This window comes from Pleurodeles waltl, chromosome 6 (genome assembly GCF_031143425.1).
Source record: "Pleurodeles waltl isolate 20211129_DDA chromosome 6, aPleWal1.hap1.20221129, whole genome shotgun sequence".
Taxonomy (NCBI): domain Eukaryota; kingdom Metazoa; phylum Chordata; class Amphibia; order Caudata; family Salamandridae; genus Pleurodeles; species Pleurodeles waltl.
Window position 1 is genome coordinate 1,050,502,265 of NC_090445.1, and position 19,573 is coordinate 1,050,521,837.

The window sequence follows — 19,573 nt, forward strand, 5'->3', positions numbered from 1 at the left end:
GCTAAAAACAGCCACATAAATCTACCAACCACAGATGTTTTTGAAAGTTTGACACTGCAGAGGATCCAGGGTGGTGTGCCTTGCGTGAATGCCACAATGCCCTGCAAACATCAAATTAACCTAAAATCACACATTTTCCTTACATTTCTGTGAAGGAGCATTCCAGAATCAGAAGGGATCCACAAACTTCCTACCACCCTGGATACCCCACTTATCCTGATAAAAACACTGCCCCACTTCTGTGGCTGGGCATATTGACCTGTGAGGCAATCGATTAAACCAAGGTCAGTGGGAGTCAAGGGACAACACTGCACAATACTCACATCAGCACACTGCTGCTGTTCAAGGGCCAATCACATTCATACACCACAGGACTGAATCACCAATCACACCACCTCTCACCTGGTCATCAACCTTTTTGCTTACAAACACATCAGAAGCAAAGCTCTACACATGGCCAGACATGTTTATGTTTTACTGTTAAATAATAGCCTCCCTTGTAGGTTGAAGTGACACCGAATGTGTGCCAAATTGAACCTTTACAAACGCCCCTCATGATAGCCAGAAGAGGCTCAGGAATGTGTCTTTCATGCAATTTTGAGTGAGCTACCTGTGCTAAATCCAACTCCTGCTTTTTTGTGAATGTATGTTGTGCAGTGTTTGAGGGTGTGTTGGGTGCAGTGTTCTGTGTCTCTCTCATATTTGACTATCTGCTTTGTAGCTAAGTGATATCTGTATGAAAGGGTGCCTAATGAAAGCCAGTCCTTAATTTGTAAAAGAATGAGTGTTGGTGCCCAAAGCTCTACTCCAGTGGTCCTATAGAAAATCTGCACACCAAATACCTCGGCGGCATAGTGTTGAAATTCACCTCGGGCCTCTATAATCCACTACCAGGTACTACTGTCCCTTTATCTTACTTTGCCGTTCTTCCTTTGTGTCTGTTTTTCTGTCTTTCTCTTACCCCTTCTCTCTTGTTTTTGTGTTTTTCACCTCTCTTGCTCGTGGTCAGTGTCTGATGAGAAGAATAAGTGTTGTCCCCAAAAATCAGTACTGATGGCCTGCACCTGCAATCCTGTATACTTGCCAAATGAGCCTTTACTAAAGCCTCCCATGGCAGTCACCTGAGGCTAAGGAAGGTCTGTTTTTCAGATGCCTTTAATGCACTCGCTGGGCTAGGTCCAACTCCTTCCAGTTTGTGGATGCAAGTTGGGGGGTGTCCCAGGATACCTTTGGGACTTTGTGTACATTCCTTGAACTGTGTGAGCATATCTACCTTTGAAACTAATGTAAACATGCTGGTTTGACTGTCACTAAAGAGCATTTCAAAATCTACTAAGGGTTTTAGATTTTCCCACATAGTGTACTCTGTGACAACATGGCCTATGTTCTGTCCACTGTTCTATGCCACGCTGTGACTCTAATGCACATGCCAATCATAAAGCTCTCCAGGAAAATTGACAACCTGAAATAGACACACCACCAGACAGATTACCCACAAAAACGATTTGGATATGGAAAAGAACGAGCCAGAGGAGAACTTTATTCCAGGGTCCTCTCACGGAGACTGAGGACCCACCAAACATCCAGCTGAAAGTGTGTGAAGTGATAAAGGCAGGGTTCGCTAAACCTCTCCTCCCACTCCTTGCCCCACGCAGTGGGGGGACATGAATGTGACAGAACTTTGATACTTCTGAGGCAAAGAGGCACCATCACCTCAAAGGCAGAATGTTGTTTTGCTTATTCACTTTATTTTGATGCGAAAAAAGAAATATTACTTAGCATCCTAGTTATTCATGGTGGGTATTCTGTCATAAACGTCTTTGAGCAGGTGCATTCTTACTCTAAAAGGAGGATCAATGAAATCTTCATCAGGGACCTAAGAAAGGTTATGTCAAATCAGAGTAAATTTTACATTCTTCAATCGCAAAGTATCATCTCTGGATTCTGAAAGGTCTTTGAACCTAGCCTCTTCGTGGATAAATGGAAACTGATGACACAGTGGTATAAAAAAAAAAGTTATATATTTCAGTGCATTTAGCCTTAGTAATCCATCCTGAATGAAATATCTAATCATCTAGTCTGGTAAACATATCCTTTAAAGTGCCCTACAACCTTTTCTGGTCATGTTGCAATGTGTGAATGTGACAAACAAATACATGGACCAGAATTTAAACACATATAAAGCAACAGGAGCACATGTTTCTGAAATGCCAAAGAATTCGACAAACCCACATTTTAAGACCCTGCCTCAATGGAAAATCTGAGGTTGAGCTTTTGAGATGCTTTAATGTGTAAAGCTGCGTGCTATAATGGAAAGTATATTGCCAACTGCAGTTCAGAAAAGGTAGGCAAAGAGGACACCAACCATCGGTGTTGGTTCATTCCGATGAAATACATTTTATCAATAAATTTTCACCAGGATGAAACATCTGCATAGCTTAATCCCTACTCTCTAGTACAGTGGTTCCCAACCTTTTGACTTCTGTGGACCCCCATTTTATCAATACTGGAGCCCGGGGACCCCCACTGAATCATTATTGGAACCCAGGGACCCCCACTTAGTCTTTACTGGTAGCTGGGACCTAATATTATTAAATTCTTTAAGCTGTCACGGACCCCCTGAGGAAGCTTTGCGGACCCCCAGGGGTCCCCGGCCCACAGGTTGAGAACCACTGCTCTAGTACCTTGGTCAGTAGCGTTCGTTCCCCGGCTCCTTTTTGTATTAATTCCACACAGTACTGTTGCATGAGACACTGTCTGCTGGCTATTAAAACTCTAGCTATAATTAAGGGCTCGAGCAGCAGCTCTTACATCGTTTTGCTCTGCTCATGCTTGTCTGTTTGAGAAAGCAACTTCCAACATCGTTTTTAAATAAGGCAGCGTATTGTGGCAGGGGGCACAAGCGGTTCGCCATTCATGCTCTTGCCTTTTCATCCCAGCCTTAATCAGTCCCCTCCTTTGTGTGGTTCTGCATTTATAAATCAAGCTACATTTAGCTCGCAGTAAGCGGCAATCTTTGAACAGTGGAATTGGCCATTAACTTCATCTTTCTTATTTTTTAAGCGCTTTGCCGAAGCCCTTTTATGTTTTTTTCAAATTCTTCTCGTTGTTCCTAAATGTATATATTTTTTAAGTATAAAAAGAATGCCAGTTATTCTGATTACTGACTTGTAATCTTTCTTTAGTCTTCAGAGCTCATGCTTTAGGTTCCTCTCAGATTTGCACCTTGGCCAGTTAAGGATTTTGTTTGCATTATATAAACGTTTTAGCATATCCAGAATAGGATCAGCCTTTGGACGCTTGTACAATAATCTCCCTGACCTGGCAGGTAGCTTGTTAAGTATCAAGTTGGAGAAAACCAATATTAACCAATCTAAATTGTGCAACTCAGAACTCCAAATTACCATCTGGACTAAGTGAAGCTTTGAAAAGTCAAACTGACAAATACCTGATGAATTACTAGAAATAGGGGTTTGTAGACCACTGGTTGGCTTTTGAGTCACCTAACGAAATGCATAAAACATAGGAATTGAAAGCAATACTTAAAAGGGAATATAGCAGCATATCTAATCCAGCTAACAAGACAAAGAAAATGGGCATGCTGCACATGTTTTGTTTTTTATTTCTACTGCAACCAGTGGTGTTGTAACAATTTTCAGAGTGGTGGGCTGACATCAATGTTAGAAGACTGAAGTCATAGAGATTGTGAAAAATCCAAATGTCACACCAAGAACAAGTGTAGCAAATGAGCAAGGCACATTCGGCAGGAGAGTGAATGGTAAGGGTGTGGTATGTAGCCCAGGGGGAATTTTGGAGCACATTGTCACAAATATATTGCTAAAGCATGGTGTGTTAGCACATTGTCATTTACAAACAGCACATTTTCTATTGAAATGGGCCCAAAATTCACACCAACATTCAGTTTTACAGATAAAACTCCACAACGCACAGACCATTATCTGTGGAAGTTGAGTTTCCGCAAATATTCAACATTTACACATCAATAAAATAAGTGTATTGATTTTTTTGATTCTATTAAAAATTTTCTTTCCATCAGTCTTCAGAATTAGAAAAACTGCGTCTCATTTGTGTTTCCCAAACTGCTCATATATTGTGAAATATTTGTGCACTTCAGTAACAAATAGTTAAATGTTATGTCAGAAAAATCTGACACCTCACAGCCTTTCCTTTCACTCTCAGTACCCCTGCAAGATTGTTAGATAGCTCTAACTTTGCAATAGGAGAAAGAAAAGTAAACACCAATCTCCATATTAAAAGACCAAGCAGCAATTTGTCAGATAACATAGTCTGACGTTTGACCTCTGTCTTTGAACGAAAGCAAATGTGGCAAGGTAAAAACAAAATTTAACAACATGTTTATTGTTCTTTCACCTTCCAAACGCCAGTATGGTTATTTTAAGGGTGCTGCAGAACCCCCTGCACCTCTAGTTCTAGCTTCTGTAATTACAACTGAGCATGTAGGAAGACCAGAACAAGGCAGAATTATGAAAGCCCATTGGCGAAAAATGAAAGGATGACAGTCAAAGAAAGGAGCGTGGTTGTGTAAAATAAAATACTCAGCACTGGGGAAAAAGGAACTAAAGACTGGAGGAATCCAGGGTAAGGTAGGGAGGGAAGAGAAAGGAAAGCACAGAAGTGAAGGCTGCACACGAAAATGGAATAAGATGCTGCAAAGGAACAATTTTAACGGGGAAAAATGATTATTCAGGAACTATTTGATGATGTCACAGCATTGCAGTAAGGCAGGAAAAGATGCATCTTATTAGATTCATACGGCGCTGAGGGGTTTCCTTAGCGCCTTATTTCAGTTTGAACTCTGATGACAGTATTGAAAATAATTGATCACAATTAATAAAGCGAATTGGCACTGTTCAGCTTTTATAAAGTGTGCATCCTTTTCATAGGTTTCTGGGATTTAAGTGGTTATGTAAGATTGTTTGGTTGGATATGGTTAACAGAGATTTGTTAAAAGTATAGTTTAATAATGGCTTGTGCGGAGTAATATGAAAGCCAAACAAGTTTGTGTAGCTTCTTATTTGTATGCAATTGTGTGTCAACAGACTTTTACATTTTTGCTTACGTTGATTGATCGGTTGACCATTGTTAAACTATGCTGATTGTTATGCAAACACCATTACTTTGGCCAAGCAAATAGCTACGAGGTGCACATTAGTGTGTGTGGAATCCGCTGTTTGGTGTTCAGAATCAGCCGAATATGGTTTATTAGTAGTGTGTTGGTTGCTAGTGGTTTGGTCTGTCTGTAGTGTAGTATTTGGGTGGTAGTGTTGGACGTGGATAATGTTCATAGCATACTGAATGACAGCTGTACGACAAGTCTTATGCTTCCTTCTGGCTAAACAAGAATGTACAAGCAGAAAAGGCAAAATGCTAGCTTAGTGGTTGGTGGAAGCGAGAGAGGGAAATGGCATATTTGTGTGTGTCTGTTGCTGCATGCCGCACGCCCTTAGTGATTGAGGGTCTGCATGTCTGGTGAGCAAAACTGGGCCTTTCAAGTCTTCTAAATTAAAGGTAGTCTAATCTGATAAATTGAATATATTTGCAAGGAAATCTCACTGGATGCTGGTGACACCTCCTTTCCCTCTTTACATTGTACTCAGTCAACTGCTTCTCCCTGACACATACATTTACCCAGGGCCGGCTCCTCCGCATTAGCGAAGGAGCCTCGCCCCACTGGCCATGAGCCAGCAGCTGAAAAACAAAAATTATATTTTATCATTGTTTTATTTTGCAGCTGCTGGCTGAGCCAGCATATGCAAGAAGGGACGTGGCTGGGCCATGGGAGGGCGGGAAGAGGAGTGGAGTGAGTGCGCTTAAGTGCGCATGGCAGTGTGGCCGGCCGTCTTAGGCTGTCTAAACTGACATGTGCAGTTAGGTTTCTCCAACCTGGCTGTGTTGCAGTTGGGTTAGAGAAACATCACAGACTTCCAGGCACCGTCTGAGCGGCAGACCAAGCTGCTTCAACCTATCCTGGTGCTGCTCTCATGCTAGCTATAGCATGAGAGGAGCACCAGGATTGCATGAAGAGCTTGTGCTGCTGTCCCAAGGACTGCTTGAACACCATCAGATTAGAAGAGGAGTGAGGTGTGCAGGGGCAGGAGAGGTAAGTTTATTGTTTATCCCCACCACGCACACACACACACACCCTGAACCCTAGATGTTTTGACTTCTTGAAGAGCAGAGGTGACAGGGTTCAAGCCTGTCCCCCAGGATGCGAAGGGCCAGTCCTAGTACTCACCAAACATATGGTGGTCTGGGCTTGGCTACCAAAATATATCACCTCACTCTAGGTTGCCTTAATTATTGCTTTTGTACAGCATTGATGCTTTTGGTCTGACATTTACAACAGTTCACATTTGGGTGGTTTTGGATGTGTACAAAGGCCGAGGGAGCAGATCCTTGTTCTTTGTGTGCCTGGTTTTCACAGTCTTGTACTGTTATAGAAGAATGAGTGCTGTGCAATGTTTCAGTGGATGAGTAGAGTATTCCAGGCTTCCTGTTAGTTGGATACCAAAAGTATTTTCTAGGATCTATAGGTGAATGAGCAAATGTTTGAGTGAGTTAATGAGTGAGTATGTTGCGTATTAGGGGCTATAATAGGGAGGAAATGTAGACAGAGTGTCTGCAGGATGGAGTGCAGTGGGTCATTTCAAAGTAAACATTAGCACCTCTGCACTGGTTCCTAACTCTTGGAAATCCAAAATAGGCACCCTATCTCCTGTCTACCTCCTTGAAACCTGAGACATCTCTTGATGCAAGTGAGAGTTCTGAAAAGTACATACGAGACAGCAGACCTACAATTAAACCATCTCCCAACTTAACTGTTCGTGTTGTTTGTGGGCATAATGTTGACTGATTATGACCTGCTCATTTAACGAAATTGTCTACAAACCTTGCTGCTGATTGGCAACTGAATAATGAAAGCACTATTGGTATCTTAAGAAACTAACCAGTCAACCAATCACTTGTTGCTAAAGAGCTCTTAGACGCAGTGGTTCCAAAATAACTTAGAGTAAATTCAATAGGTTTTCTTTGGTGTTTCCTTTGTTGATTGTTTATGAGTTGATGGGTACTAATTTAATCTCGAAATCATCGAACCCCGCCAAAACGCCTCACTGCACAAAATAACGTGGCGATGTTTGTTTTCTTGCTACAGTATACGTTTTTTCTTATAGTTGTTAGTGTGAATGTGGGGGTAAAGGTAGATGTAACATTACTATATGAATATGTAAACCAGAGTACATTATGCGAACGCAACGTCTAGGTTCATAATACCGAATGCTGCGGGCACGTTGTTAGAGAATGTGGGATTGCACACATTCCTGCCCAGACCCTCGACGAAAATGGAGTAAAACCTGGTGCATTGTGTGGGTAGAGGTGATGTGAGGCCTCTATTGTGGCATTTGCTATGCTATGTACATCTTTTAAACTCCACAAAATCGCAGCATGGTCCTTAGAACTTTTAACAACTTTTTTGTCTTGTAATGTCCACTAATGCAGTTTTCGACTTTAAGGTATACCATTAAGGATTCCAAAGTGACTGAAGAAAATTCATGTAGTGAGACCACTTGGTCTCTATATACTTTTCGTTTTCCTTTTTCTTTCATTGAGAATGGAAGTCTCTTTTTGAAACTCATTTTGTGTTCTTGTGTTTCATGTAAATACATTGTTTCTGATTCCACTGTCTATTTTCAGATTCGCGACAATGTTTTGATTCTGTCCTAGCAAGAGGTCAATGTGTTTTTTATTTCAATTCTGTTTTTCAGGAGGCTTACTCTGTAGCTCGACAATTCAATTTGATCCCCCCAATTTGTGAGCAGGCGGAATACCACATGTTTCAGAGAGAAAAGGTGGAAGTGCAGCTCCCGGAACTTTTTCACAAAATAGGTAAAACATTCTCTAGTCTGGCAAACTTTAAATATAGAGTTTTAAGAAGGTTCGATAATGCTTAAGAATTACTCGTTAAGACTCCCCACGGGTTACGTGAATGTATTTCAGTTAAAAAAAGAGTTTTACGTTTGCGCAACCATCTCTGCGGGTTAACTATGATGTTAAGAGCTTCTGTGTATGAACTAGCCGGTGCACGATGTAGTGGAAATAGCTTGCATACTCCGAGATAGGAGGCATTTGCCCCCAGATGACTGTTAAATGCTCCGGGTCGCACCAGTTACACAAAGCTGTTAAATACCAGTGCTTCATATTTGTGATGTCAAACAGGACTCTCTTTAAAAATTCCTCCAAGATACAGGTGTATTTCTTACATCCTTATAATGGTCATTAGTTGCATCACTTCATGTACTGGGCAACTGACCGCTGCATGCAGTCCGTCGAAACAATACGTTTTATTCATGTCGGATTAGCTTTATTGTTCGACCCATTTTGTGATTCATGTAATTATTCTTGCAGGTGTGTCTTGATGTAAAAATGAGAGATTTGCCCTTTCAGGCTCAGATACCCCTATTTTTTGTGCAGTTGTAGAGGATAAAAAGAAGAGGGTGCAGCTATGAAATACAACAAGGAAAATAGTTGTGGAATATATAAAGAGCAGGTGGATAGGTTTGGCTAAGCAAATTACTTATGTGGCTTAAACTCTTCATACATGTGAATGGAGCATGCTCTGTTGGAACACTCAACCCATGCTGTCTGCTTGGCAGTTCAGAGGCACTGTATCAATAATACAACACAGTCCGAGCTTGGGAAAACCATTTGCATTGCACTGGTGGCACCAACCGAATAAATGTATTGGGAGGCCTATGTAGTGTTGTTGGTTGACAACATGATTTAGGTGCTTTTTGAGTCTGCTTCCAGGCACCATAATTATTGTTTTTTTAGGATAAATTTTTCTCCCCTTGGGTCCAATTTAGGTTCATTCGGTCACTGGCACTGCATTTCCATACTTTCCTTTCACTATCATTTCTTGTTAAACCAAACATTGGGAAGTATTTTTTTTTTAATGTCTCTCTGGCTAGTTCATTAAAGTACTCTTTCTTATCCTCATGTCTTAGCTTTAAATACTCCTAAACGAAGTGAGAAAATGTGGGCATTTGGACTCTGGCACCAAAGAAATTCTCTAAGGCTATTACACTTGTTTAGCCGTTTGATTAATGAACAAAATGACTTGTTCCTATTCTGCTATTGAAGGCCTCAATGAACTAATGTCCACACAACCACTTTGGTCGCTACAAAAGGGGTATAATAATGTACCTCTTACTTATTTTATGGGGTTTCCTAGCCACAATACAGATCGGTAAAACTGGGCAAATGCTATCTTTAACATCCTGTGCTGCAATAATGGAGATATCAAATCATTGTACAAGCATTTAATCACCTACAGCTCAGATGTATCTAAAGAACTTGCTCTTGTGTTATCAGAAGTATTAGAGCACGTGAAGTGCAGAGAGATTCATCTCTAAGGTGTGCTTACATTTCCTGCTCACACTTTTCAATTCAAAAGAAAAAACATAATGGAATCCTATTTTAATTTGCAAGTGTTGTGTAAGGCAGTGCTTGTAGACAGCATTTTGATAGGAAAACTAACCACAATAATAAAAATAAGCATTTACAATGCAATGGGTCTCGCATTTGCTCGAGTTAGAGCTATTAGCGTTGTAAACTTTTAACTGTACTTTTCTTGCCACATAGAATGAAAAATAAAAGTAAAATAGTTTCACATAAGCGAGCTGATTCTCAGCGCCACGGGCTCCATGAGCATCAGGGTGAAGAGACACACAAAAGTTATGGATGGGGACTCTTGGGGAGAGAAGGGAACTAGAAATTTTTTCTGTGCAAGGGGCTATATTGCTCATCTAGTGACTACTGTGGTGATGAAGACTAACAAACAAACACGTTCTTAACAGTAAAATCAATTGAATTCAATTTCACAGATGTATTTCTCCAAACTTTGACCTACCAAAGATAAATAACCCCTTCTACTAGCATGGTGCTTGATGTTGATGTTGGAATGCCCACACCTCCACGCTTGTTTGCAAATAGAGACAAAGATATTTATGTGTGCCGGCTATTTGAGGTAAGCCTGTGAGGGAATAGCAGGTTTCCTTTAAATTGACTTTTAAACATACCACACACCTTAATACATACCAAGCACCGCTGTTTAAAAGAAAAAGCTCATAAATAGTGTGCAGTTGCGATGAGTTTTGTTTGCGACATCGATCATTCTCCAACATTTTGATGTCATAAAATATCTGTGCCCATTTGACCTATTGAGGTGGTAAAAATACATTCTGCTTCGACTTTCAGCGCGTTATAGGTTGTCCTGGTGCATGTACTTATCCCGTGAAGGCTGCACACGTTTATACTTGTCATTAGCAACTATTGGAGAAAACATCAGCCCTAACTTCAAGGCTGTAAAAGGCAAAAGAAAACAAGGATCCTCTGGTGGAGCTGTGGAAAGCAAAGTATAATTAACCACTTGAAACCCTAGACTAGAGGTCTTCAAACTGGGGGGCCTCAAGTGATCCCAGGGGGGCGCCAGACTCTGACCAAAAGAAGAATTCTACAGATAACATGCTTTTGTTGTAAGCAGAAGCTCGTTATTGTATTTTTAAAAAGGTAACAGTACTTAACTGCAGTGTTTAAGTGGGTCTAGACATATTTAAACATTGCCATTTTTATTAACCAATTGTGAAACTTTTTGAGGGGGGTCCAATGATTTTTATTTTTCAACTGGGGAGGCGCAGCATTAAAAAGTTTGGAGACCACTGCCCTAGACTCACCTCTTCTTGCTCAGCATACGGATCACCCTCCTCGCTCAGCATACGGATCACCCTCCTCCCTCAATCCAGCAACAGCTCAGAAGAGGACAGAGTTCAGGCTGCCAGCTGTAACAGAGCAGCAACACTGAGCAGTAAACCACAATTTTTTTTTTTCAAAAACTCGAGCCAGAAGTGACTTCTAAGGAAACACATCGACATGCACCTCTCTGGTACAGCACTGCATCATGCTCACTTCCAGTAAGCAGCACCAGCCGGTGTTCCATTAAAATAAAGCAGCCACGCCCATCTTTTGCAGTTCAGGAGGTTTTTCCACTAAGAGAAAAGTAAACTAGTTTAAACTGGCACTACCAAGTGTCTCTGAAGGGAGGACGAATAGTTGTGAAAGCTATTACACTTTTTTGGCTTACAGCTGGAGAAACAAACATGTATAACCAGTAATCAAACACAATTGTATTATACTTTTTCAAGAAATCTCCGTCACTGATGTATCGCAGCATAAAAGGAACCAGTAAACGTCTTCAGAGACTACAGGGAGTGCAGAATTATTAGGCAAGTAGTATTTTTGAGGATTAATTTTATTATTGAACAACAACCATGTTCTCAATGAACCCAAAAAACTCATTAATATCAAAGCTGAATATTTTTGGAAGTAGTTTGTAGTTTGTTTTTAGTTTTAGCTATGTTAGGGGGATATCTGTGTGTGCAGGTGACTATTACTGTGCATAATTATTAGGCAACTTAACAAAAAAAAATATATACCCATTTCAATTATTTATTATTACCAGTGAAACCAATATAACATCTCAACATTCACAAATATACATTTCTGACATTCAAAAACAAAACAAAAACAAATCAGTGACCAATATAGCCACCTTTCTTTGCAAGGACACTCAAAAGCCTGCCATCCATGGATTCTGTCAGTGTTTTGATCTGTTCACCATCAACATTGCGTGCAGCAGCAACCACAGCCTCCCAGACACTGTTCAGAGAGGTGTACTGTTTTCCCTCCTTGTAAATCTCACATTTGATGATGGACCACAGGTTCTCAATGGGGTTCAGATCAGGTGAACAAGGAGGCCATGTCATTAGATTTCCTTCTTTTATACCCTTTCTTGCCAGCCACGCTGTGGAGTACTTGGACGCGTGTGATGGAGCATTGTCCTGCATGAAAATCATGTTTTTCTTGAAGGATGCAGACTTCTTCCTGTACCACTGCTTGAAGAAGGTGTCTTCCAGGAACTGGCAGTAGGACTGGGAGTTGAGCTTGACTCCATCCTCAACCCGAAAAGGTCCCACAAGCTCATCTTTGATGATACCAGCCCAAACCAGTACTCCACCTCCACCTTGCTGGCGTCTGAGTCGGACTGGAGCTCTCTGCCCTTTACCAATCCAGCCACGGGCCCATCCATCTGGCCCATCAAGACTCACTCTCATTTCATCAGTCCATAAAACCTTAGAAAAATCAGTCTTGAGATATTTCTTGGCCCAGTCTTGACGTTTCAGCTTGTGTGTCTTGTTCAGTGGTGGTCGTCTTTCAGCCTTTCTTACCTTGGCCATGTCTCTGAGTATTGCACACCTTGTGCTTTTGTGCACTCCAGTGATGTTGCAGCTCTGAAATATGGCCAAACTGGTGGCAAGTGGCATCGTGGCAGCTGCACGCTTGACTTTTCTCAGTTCATGGGCAGTTATTTTGCGCCTTGGTTTTTCCACACGCTTCTTGCGACCCTGTTGACTATTTTGAATGAAACGCTTGATTGTTCGATGATCACGCTTCAGAAGCTTTGCAATTTTAAGAGTGCTGCATCCCTCTGCAAGATATCTCACTATTTTTGACTTTTCTGAGCCTGTCAAGTCCTTCTTTTGACCCATTTTGCCAAAGGAAAGGAAGTTGCCTAATAATTATGCACACCTGATATAGGGTGTTGATGTCATTAGACCACACCCCTTCTCATTACAGAGATGCACTTCACCTAATATGTTTAATTGGTAGTAGGCTTTCGAGCCTATACAGCTTGGAGTAAGACAACATGCATAAAGAGGATGATGTGGTCAAAATACTCATTTGCCTAATAATTCTGCACTCCCTGTATGGTCTGTGCAGCAATGATTCACACTTTTTGTTCCCATCGTGCAACATTAAAAAGTATTCACTTTAAACTCACAAGCCAAGCAAATACATTTTCTAACCTTTTCGCGAGTTTCAATAAACAATGACATGTGGGTTTTATTCCGGAAATCCAAACTATAACATGCCCAAGTTTATGTCCAAAAACATGTTACCACTTTAACTGAAGATACGTGTATTGGGTTCCATTAGAAATGACATGTACATTCCATACATAAGTAAATGGACTATACTCATATTGTAAAGGAAACGAGGACACGCTTTTATGTTGTCAAAAAAGAAGGTATGTAATATTTTGTGGTGAAAGGGTGGTTTTTTTTATACAGTGAAAAAGCATACATTTCCCTCCTGGAATTTAAGGAATATATATACTCTTTCCAGAAACCAAACCTACAGTTTATTCCACAAGAAACAGACCTTCCTTTGAATGCACAACAAATGCGAGGAGATAAGAACAAGATTTATAGCCCTGTTTACAGCTGAGCTTGGTAAATCACAAGCCCTTGAGTGCTCATCTCAAGAGATTCCAGATTAAAGAAAATGGAAAAAAAGAGCGTGATCGCACTGCTACAGTTCACTTGTAGTGAAACCTATCGGCAAAAGTGCAATTATCTACGTAACCGGCAAAAGTTCAATTAATTATGTAACAGGTTCGATGTCATGGAAAGCGCTCGACTTCTGCCAAGCGAGATCGCACTGCGAAAAAAGATAAAAAGTAGTCCACAAACCGGACAGAAAACAGGAGCCTCGCATGTTTTCAGTACTTGGTCGCTGCGCTCGAGGAGGACTAGCCACCGGAAAAGACATGCTGTATGCATGCCTTCCACTAATGAAAGCAAGCAGATTTTAACAGGCAAGCCCACAAACCAATGAAAGAAACTGATGTGACATGGATGGGGCTCCGAGCCCATTTCTAATTACTAAAGCGTCTCGCTAGCGAAACGCTTGCCACACAGGCTCAACCCTAAAAATTATATGTATGTTTTGCTGCCAGACCATTTTGTTCCTACCTACTGGTGTTTAGGTCATTAATTTTTGTGATTATTGTAGCTAATCTGCGGTGTGACCTTCCTACCTATTTCAATCCAAACATGAATATTTTAGACGTCAGGGGAGCAAGTCCTCATTTTAATTAACTTGTGTATCTTTGATTGCTTTTTCATGAAATCGAATGACCACATCTACACATTTTTCTACTTTGTTCATTTTACACAATTTGGATAACGCTTCAAGTAAACCACTGTGTAACTTTATGTAATCATTTGTGCTGTTGAGGCAAAATGTTACTTTGGTCAGCTTGATTTTATGTAATCTTTTGTGTTTCACTGTTTTGACATAGTTAGCGGAAACATGTTTCATCAGAGTCTGTAGGTTATTATCCCCTTCGCTGCCAGGCCTTTTCTCCCTGAAGTGCCAGGCCTTTTTTTGGCTAATTGGAGCAGTTCGCGCTTAGGCCCTCATAACTTTTTGTCCACATATCCTACCCATGCCAAATTTGCGTCCTTTTTTTTCCCCCAACATTCTAGGGATTCGAGAGGTACCCAGAGTTTGTGGGTTCCCCTGAAGGAGACCAAGAAATTAGCCACAAAACAGCAAAAAATTCGTTTTAAAAATAAATAAATGGGAAAAATGGGCTGCAGAAGAAGGCTTGTGTTTTTTTTCCCATGAAGAAGGCATCAACCAAGGATTTGCGGTGCTAAAATCACCAGCTTCCCAGCTTTCAGAAACATGAATCAGAAAAACATATTTTTCAACACAATTTTGGCATTTACTGGGGCATAGTCCATTTTTACTATTTTTGTGCTTTTAGCCTCCTTCCAGTTAGTGAAAGAAATGGGTGTGAAACCAATGCTGGATCCCGGAAAGCTATGCATTTCTGAAAAGTAGACAAAATTCTGAGAGCAAAGGGTAATCTGTGTAGATCTTACAAGGTTTTCCTACAGCTGAAATAAAAAAATATAGAAATTGGGGTGAAAACAACAGCCGTTTTTCTTCACGTTTTCCTCTGTAACTTTTTACTGCAATGCCAGATTTTTTAAAGCAATATACCGTTATGTCTGCTGAAGTCTGCTGGTTGTGGCGATCTGTAGGGCTTGTAGGTTCATCAAGAACCCTAGGTACCCAGAGCCAATAAATGAGCTGCACCCTGCAATGGGTTTTCATTCTGTACCGGGTATACAGCAATTCATTTGGTGAAATATAAAGAGTGAAAAATAGGTATCAAGAAAACCTTTGTATTTCCAAAATGGGCACCAGATAAGGTATTGATAAGCAGTGGTTATTTGCACATCTCTGAATTCTGGGGTCCCCATACTGGCATGTGAATTACAAGGCATTTCTCAAATAGACGTCTTTTTTTACACACTGTCTTACATTTGGAAGGAAAAGTGTAGAGAAACACAAGGAGCAATAACACTTGTTCTGCTATTCATACATGGACACATCACATTTTCCCAAAGAAAACTGGCCTGTTTTTTGGGAAGTGCCTAGCTGTGGATGTTTGCCTCTAGCTCAGCAGGCACCTAGGAAAACCTACCAAACCTGCACATTGTTAGGAAAAGGAGCAACCTGCACATTTCTGAAAACTAGAAACCTAGGGGAATCCAAGATGGGGTGACTTGTGGGGCTCTCACCAGGTTCTGTTACCCAGAATCCTTTACAAACCTCAACATTTTTCCAAAAATACTTTTTCCTCACATTTCGGTGACAGAAAGTTCTGGAACCGGAGAGGAGCCACAAATTTCCTTCCACACAGCGTTCCCCCAAGTCTCCCGATAAAAATGGTACCTCACTGGTGTGGGTAAGCCTAGCGCCCGTGATAGGAAATGCCCCAAAACACAATGTGGACACATCACATTTTCCCAAAGAATACAGATCTTTTTTTTTTTTGCAAAGTGCCTAGCTGTGGATTTTGGCCTATAGCTCAGCCGGCACATAGGGAAACCTACCAAACCTGCACATTTTTTAAAACTAGACACCTAGGGGAATACAAGATGGGGTTACTTGTGGGGCTCTCACCAGGTTGTGTTACCCAGAATCCTTTGCACACCTCAAAATTTGGCCAAAAAAACACTCTCCTCACATTTCGGTGACAGAAAGTACTGGAATCTGAGAGGCGCCACACATTTCCTTCCCCCCAGCGATCCCCCAAGTCTCCTGATGAAAATGGTACCTCATTTGTGTGGGTTGGCCCAGTGCCCGCAAAAGGAAATGCCCCAAAACACTATTTGGACACATCAAAATTATCAAATACTAAACTACCTGTTTTTGGGGGGTGGGGACCTGCGTTTTTGGTCCTGGGCTCAGCAGCCATATAGGGAAACCAACCAAACCTAAACATTTCTGAAAACTAGACACCCAAGTGAATCCAGGGAGGTGTGACTTGCGTGGATCCCCCAATGTTTTCTCACCCATAATCCTCAGCAAACCTCAAATTTAGCTAAAAAAATAACAATAATATTTTCCCCACATTTCTGTGTGGGATCACCGCACCGGGACAAATTTCCTACCACCCAACGTTCCCCTCAGCCTCCCGGTAAAAACGATACCTTACTTGTGTAGGTGGGCCCAAGTGCCTGTGACAGTGAAGAAACAAAAATATGTCGAAATTGAGGGGGAACCAAAGCAGGTAGTTTGAAAAAGGGCAGTTTGGAAAAAAAACTTTTTAGGCTGACAAGTGGGGCAGAATGTTAAATCCAAAATCAAAAAAGACTGACAACTCTGACCAACACACGAATGCACATTCCAACAATTTTATATGCTTGTGATATAATATTAGGGTGCTCATACACCAATGCACATTGTAGCCAAAATGTGAGACTCCAGAGAATAAATGAAACTGCAGAAATAGCGGAGCACACCAAGTACAACTCAAACACTATTTTACTCATATTAAATTCAGTCTATGCAAAGAAATATCAATACATTTTACATTCATGAAAACATGTATCCAAAGGCAGGAAAAGGGTGTTCATTATTCTTTCTATAAACACACAAACATGTGCAATAATACAAGATTAAAAATATTTCATGTAACCATACAAACATTTTTTATAAAATACATTTATTAACATATAAAGCAATATAGTACATATACACATTAAATACAAGACGACATTGACATATAAATGTATCAAACAAACAATTTTCAAAAAAGCAAAAAATAGCTTTGGACAAAGACAGAATGATGTGCACTACAACCCCTTTGTAGCACTGCTTCAGCCGACACGTGTTTCGTCCACTGACGTACTTTTTCAAGTTTGATAAATCACAATGAAGAAACCTCAAATTAATTACAACAGTCAATATCATACATAATTAGTCTTCACTTATCAAATTTAGTCAATTTTTATTCCCAAACGTTTTCCAATGTATAAAACCTCCAAACAGAAATTCATAAAGGAAAAAACACCTTATATCCTTCACCAAATCAAAAAACTCAATAGTGCATAATGTGTAATTCAAAACCAGAAAAGTCTTATCCCACAACATGCAACCCAAACATGTGAGGGAAAGTGAAGCCTTAAGGAAAGCAAAACGTGCAACCACAAAACAAACCTTTCCATAATATAATCATGAAATTCAATCCAGAAACCAACAAATTAGTAGAACCCAGAGTCCATACATAGTCCCTAATAAATATTTGGAACTAACCTTAGTCTATAAATCAAACCTACAATAAACAGGAATAGTCTTAGATCATGAACCATAACAGTGGCTAATATACCAAAAAGTGATAGCCAAGTCTGATTATACATACAATTTTTTACACAGAGTCCACTAAAGAAATTGTAACACCGTCCTCTGTGTCAGATAAAAATTGTACATCCTCTCAACCACCCGTTCAAAATATGGTATGGACCTTCGTATGTGGTCAGTTCAGCATGCACCACTTCAGCCCACCCAAGGGATAATCCTTTCTGTTTTATATCTAAAAGCATAAACAGCCTACTTAAATCTAATGAAGGTCACTATAGCTAGTATTTAAAGATAGAAATGCACTTTAGACTTATTCCTATAATCAATTCAAAAGCCTTAATTGACTTCACTTTATAATTAAGACTATAAGCTCAATTTTCACATATAATCATTAACAAAAACCAAAACATTATTTTATCCTCAAAAATCCATATAAGTTATCTATTAAAACAAACCAAAGCATCTTATTTAAAAAAAATGATACAAAGAAACTATTAATCTATGGCGTTGATACCAGTGTGTGAAAATATCCGATACACGGCATCGTGGACATAAGGAAAATCGTGCCGAAACAAGTACTACATCTCAAACTCGTGTAAATAGGAAAGTCCTCTTTTACTCTGCATTTCAATTAACCAATGATATCTTGCGTTGTTTGCCAGTATGAACAATGGACACCATGTTGCCCGTATGTTTCCAAGTCAGAAAGTAAAGAAACACTCACGTAATTGACATAGAAATAGTCTTACTAAGTCCGAAAACGGTGGGCATTTTAAAATTGTTCGATGAAAAAATTAAACCAATTCTGGGGTGTCTGATATAACAACCCTTATCGTGTATACTGTAATCGCCAACATTTATCATGTTATATCAACATGATTGTGGCGGAATGAGAAAATAGAGTCACAATTCCCATCAAATTCGCAATATTACTAAGATTGTCATAAACATCTTATTACCGATCTCACTCCAATCCAATACGGCGGGCGCATATTGCATTATTACTCAGTGTCCCTGAAATCATTGTAACGATGTCAATAGTGCATCTCACAGCAAAATATCAATTCAATATTACATAGTTCAGTAGACCTACTCCAGCAATATGTATCACCAATCGAACTTTCATCTCAAAAGCAAATTGTTCCAAAATGCATGTTAGTCATATAGTGTGTTAATAAAGCATCTTATATATTAGTCTGGATCATAAAATAGTTGTTATATAGTTATTTCTTAGTAATATATGCAATTAGTGTGCACGATGAACAGCAATGTCCATGTCACCCATAGATGAACAGAAAGGTTTGTATATCGACTTTCACAAATGCTTATATATAAAAGCCTTCAATAAATGAACAATATATAAACAATGGATGTGTTCATAAAAATGGTACATTTCATCATCCAAATTCAATGGCTCTAAGTCTAAAAATCCATTTGGCTTCATTTCTCCTTAGTTCTAGGGTTCTAGTACCACCCCTAGGATTGACAGGAGTCTAACTAATGCCCATACATTTTATAACTGGGAACTCCGAGAAAGGATGCATTTTTGCCATATGGCATACCACAGAATGTTTATCGGTATAGATGAGAAAATGCTGGGTGTTAGGAACTTTGGTGGATTCTTGCAGATTCCGGAAGGTTCCATCACAAAAATGTGGGGAAAATGTGTGATTTCCAGCAAAGTTGAAGGTTTGCAGGGCATTGTGGGTAAGAAAATGGTGCTGGTTGCATTTGAAGCACACCACCCTGGAATTACCCAAATGTTTACTTTTCAGATGTGTATAGGTCTTGTGGATTTTTCTACATGGCAGTGTCCCAAAGTCCAAAAAGTGCAACCCTTACCATTCCAAGTGGGACGATTTTGAGAGTTAGCCAAGCTCTCATGGCCCAAATGTAAAACCAAAACCCCAAATAATCAAATGTCCTCTTGCTTGCCGTGGGATGATATGTTTTAGTGTGCGGGGGGAGAGTTGAA

The 19,573-nt window shown here is 40.1% G+C and overlaps 1 protein-coding gene across 23 annotated transcripts in view; it reads left to right on the forward strand.

Moving 5' to 3' along the window:
- The window catches only part of KCNAB2 (potassium voltage-gated channel subfamily A regulatory beta subunit 2), a 961,933-nt gene that overhangs the window by 878,574 nt on the left and 63,786 nt on the right, over positions 1–19,573 (forward strand). For all 23 annotated transcript variants that reach the window (XM_069239974.1, XM_069239987.1, XM_069239978.1 and 20 more), the window contains one exon: positions 7,806–7,926. In XM_069239974.1, coding sequence (XP_069096075.1) covers positions 7,806–7,926 — 121 coding nt within the window. The remainder of the gene's footprint in view (positions 1–7,805; positions 7,927–19,573) is intronic.